The following is a 3,907-nucleotide window of genomic DNA, read 5'->3' as shown; positions in this document are numbered from 1 at the left end:
ATATATATATATATATATATATATATATACACATACATACACTGGCATGAATTGTGGTAGCATCTATTCAAAATTTCTGGTAAAAGGGTCAGGGATTTAGCTCAGTGGCTCCACACCTCTTATAAGCACAAGGTTCTGAGTTTGGTCACCTGTACCAGGAAAAAAATTTTTTTTCTGATAAAAAGAAGTAATCTTCATGAGGATAATGTGGAAATAACTTTTATCTCCTTTGGTGGCTACAGTTGTATCAACAGGTAGTCCTGTACATAATGGCACACCCTAGATTAATAAGAATTATAGTTTTCAGGCTCTGCACATTTGTTGATTTCTTCTATACTTTTTCTTTCTTTCTTTTCTTTTTTTTTTTTTTTTTTTTTTTTTTTTTTTTTTTTTTTTTTTTCTTTGGTACTGGGAATCAAACTTGGGACCTTGCATGTGCGAGGCAGGTGGTGGCACCCCTGGGCTAAATCCTCGGCCCTACTACTTGTTCTTTTGACCATCCTGAATCTTGTCATTAGGGCTGAATAGATTATTTCAGTTTATTTGATCAGCCTTTTTTTTTTTTTTTTTTTTTTTTTGAGATAGGGTCTCCATCTGTAGCTCAGGTGGGCCTTGAACTCACAGTGATCCTCCTGTCTCAGTCTCTTGAGTGCTGGGATTACGGGCATGTACCATCTGGCCTAGCTATTTGATCAGCCTTTGCAGTGCTAGACCAGATCACCTGATTGAAGGTGTAAGTGGACTACACATGCTGATCAATACCATCTCTGAACCTCCTCATATTTTCTGTAGCTTTGTGTCTGGAAAGAGCACGCTCAGAGAAGGATCATCATTGGCACAAGGAAGTTGTATAAGAATTACAATTTTATGCCAGGTATGGTAGCACACACCTATAATCCCAGCACTAGTGGGGCTGAGGCAGGAAAATTGCCAAGAGTTCATGGTCAGCCTGAACTACATTGTGAGACCCTACCTCAAAAAACAAAACAAGAACAAAATTGCAGTTTTGTTTGGATATTTTTTGTATATAACAAGTGAAATTATCATTTTCTTCTTGACCTGCCCAAGTTGACATTGGACTACTTTGGACTTTTCTTTTTACTTTAGTTCAATGATCAGCTGATTAGCCCCAAGCATTTTGTTCATCTGGCTGGCAAGTCCACTCTGAAGGACTGGAAGAGAGCCATTCGTTTGGGTGGAATCATGCTCAGGTAAGCACTAAAGGCAAGCACATACCTCTCAATAAACTTGGAGGTACTTAATCATGGTAGATTCCAGTCTTTTCTCTTTCACTAGACATTCATGTGAAGGATTGGCTTGTGCATTCCATGCATTATCTTACTTATTTATTTTTAATTAATTAATTAATGTATGCATGTATGTATATAGTCCAAGATGGCCTCGAACTCCTGATGATCCTCCTGTCTCAGCCTTCAGAGTGCTGGGATTACAGAGGTGCACCACCTCGCCCAGCTTGTTTGCTTGCTTACTTACTTGTTTTATTTCTTTATTTAGAGTTAGAGTCCCTTATATATTCCAGGCTGGCCTTGAATTCAGAATGATCTTCCTGCCCCTGCCTCCCAAGTACTGGGATTATGGGCTTGTGCCACCATGAGGGCTCCATCAACTTGTTCTTTCTTTTTTCAACTTGTTCTCTTAATCTTTTTTTTGTGTGTTCTTTTCCCCAGTGCAAACCTAGGGCCTTTTGCATGTGAGACAGGCACTCTACCCCTGAGCTACATTCCCAGCCCTCAGTTTATCTAAAAATTTCTGTGAGATAGAAGATTAAGTTGATCTAGGACAATTTTTTTTTTTCTTTTTTTGGTACTGGGGATCAAACTCGGGTCCTTGCGCTTGTGAGGCAGGCGTCGGAACCACTGAGCTAAATGCCCGGCCCTTGGGGCAAATTTTTCCAATTTCAGGATGTTGGCTCAGATCCTCTCTTGTTTTTGTTTTTTCTTTTTGGTACCAGGGATCAAACTGGGGTCTTGAGAGACAGGTGGGGGAACCACTGAGCTAAATCCCTGGCCTTGAGGGCAAATTTTTCTGATTTCAAGATGTTGAGTCAGATCCCCTCTTGGTAGAGAAGCTCAGAGCAGGTGAAAGCCCTGCTGAGGATCACCGGGCAGGGACAGAATAAAGCCAGGTGCTGAGGAAGTGTAAGAATCATGGAAAATTGTAGGCTTACAAGTGTGGTATAATCTGGTAAATTAAAAGGGTGCTGTTGGGAAGTAAGAGTTACATACAGCAAATGCAATCCTTTCCACTACAGTGATAAATGTCAGAATGTGTAATATTCCCAAGCCTCAGCCCTTTTGGTTAACAAGTTTACTATGGGCCGGGAATTTAGCTCAGAGGTTCTGCCACTTGCTTTGCAAGCTCAAGGACCCAAGTTTGATCCCCGGTACCAAAAAGAAAAAAAAAAAAAAAGGTTTACCATGATTGTTTTTCCCTCTTCGAAGTTAATATTAGTTGGTGTTCCTTGAACAGTCACCTTCTGATAGAAAATTTTAAAATGTTTTTAAGAATTACAAATTTCACATAGAACAGATACTCAAGGGTCTTAAAAATATTTTCTTTGTCTTTTTAAATCTTTTTTACAGTTATCCTAAGATAAATCTATAATGCTTGTAGAGATTCAAGCATAAAAATGTTCAGTGCAATATTATTTATTATGATGAAAATTACAGTCTGCCTTAATGTGACTTCTAAAGTAAATTACGGCTTGTCTAAATATATATGAGTACATATTAAAGGTTACTTTGCAATCATTAAAATATTTCTGAAACCTTTTTACCTAGAAAAATGTTTATGATGTCATGTGAGTAAAACAAATATAAAACTGACTAAACCAGAGTTGGATGTGGTGGCGCACACCTATGATCCCAGTAGTCAGGAAGCTGAGGCAGGAGAATTGTGAGTTTGAGGCTAATCTGGGCACTCAAGGCTGGCCTAGGCCGAACAGTAGGATGTTATCTCGAGAGGTTCAATAACAATTAAAATGGACCAAACCAGACTGGGGATGTAGCTCAGTGGCATAGCACTGGTCTGGCTTGTGCAAGGCCCTGCCTTCATTCTCTAGTACTAAGAAAGAAGAAGAAAAATTGACTAAAATTTGAACTGTTGTCTTAGCCTACAAGTGCTGGGGTTAAAGGGTGAGCACCACCACACCCAGCATCCTGTGACAGTCACAGTGCATACCTGAAGTTTAGGGATAACAGCAAGTAGAAGAGGGTTCTCACAGTGAGTAAACTCAGAAGCAAAGAGGAGTACTGATAAATGTGGGCAGAACCAATGAAAAACTGATAGTCTCAAACAGAATTTTTGCAACCCTGTAACTTCTGTTAGATCTCACTTATCTCTAGAGTTGCCTCTGTGATGTCCCAGTTCTCTCTCGGAGTGCAAGCTGATCTGGAACTTTTTATCTCTCTTTACAGGAAAATGATGGACTCTGGACAGATTGATTTTTACCAGCATGACAAAGTGTGCTCCAATACCTGCAGAAGCACCAAATTTGATCTTCTGATCAGCAGTGCACGAGCTCCAGTGCCGGGACAGCAGACAAGTGTGGTGCAGACACCCACTTCGGCCGATGGTACGGGGTAGGAAACCACCTGAAAACCTGCTGTGTTTTTGAACAGCACTTTCCCCCTCATTTCTCTCTGGTGTTTCCTAATTTCACTTCTTAAGAGTATTGCCTTGGAAAGTATGGTGATTTGAGGTGGGAGTCTATGCTTCAGAAACAGATACAATCCCCTAACCCCCACCCTACTTAAGTAATTCTTCTTTTCTTATCTTGTATGGGGATCGAAGGACCTTGAACTTTTGAGTCAGGTGGCAGAACCACTGAGCTAAATCCCCGGCCCTTTGTTTTTTGTTTGTTGTTTTTTTTTTTTGAGACAGGGTC

At 40.2% G+C, this 3,907-nt stretch overlaps 1 protein-coding gene across 6 annotated transcripts in view; it reads left to right on the top strand.

The window, feature by feature from the left end:
* Gmeb1 (glucocorticoid modulatory element binding protein 1) overlaps positions 1-3,907 on the top strand; it is a 37,275-nt gene that overhangs the window by 18,245 nt on the left and 15,123 nt on the right. For all 6 annotated transcript variants that reach the window (XM_010632153.1, XM_010632148.1, XM_010632180.1 and 3 more), the window contains 2 exons: positions 1,108-1,211; positions 3,438-3,595. In XM_010632153.1, coding sequence (XP_010630455.1) covers positions 1,108-1,211; positions 3,438-3,595 — 262 coding nt within the window. The remainder of the gene's footprint in view (positions 1-1,107; positions 1,212-3,437; positions 3,596-3,907) is intronic.

This window comes from Fukomys damarensis, unplaced genomic scaffold (genome assembly GCF_012274545.1).
Source record: "Fukomys damarensis isolate Sample0158 unplaced genomic scaffold, DMR_v1.0_HiC HiC_scaffold_23, whole genome shotgun sequence".
Lineage (NCBI taxonomy): Eukaryota > Metazoa > Chordata > Mammalia > Rodentia > Bathyergidae > Fukomys > Fukomys damarensis.
This window is presented reverse-complemented; position numbering and strand designations above follow the sequence as displayed.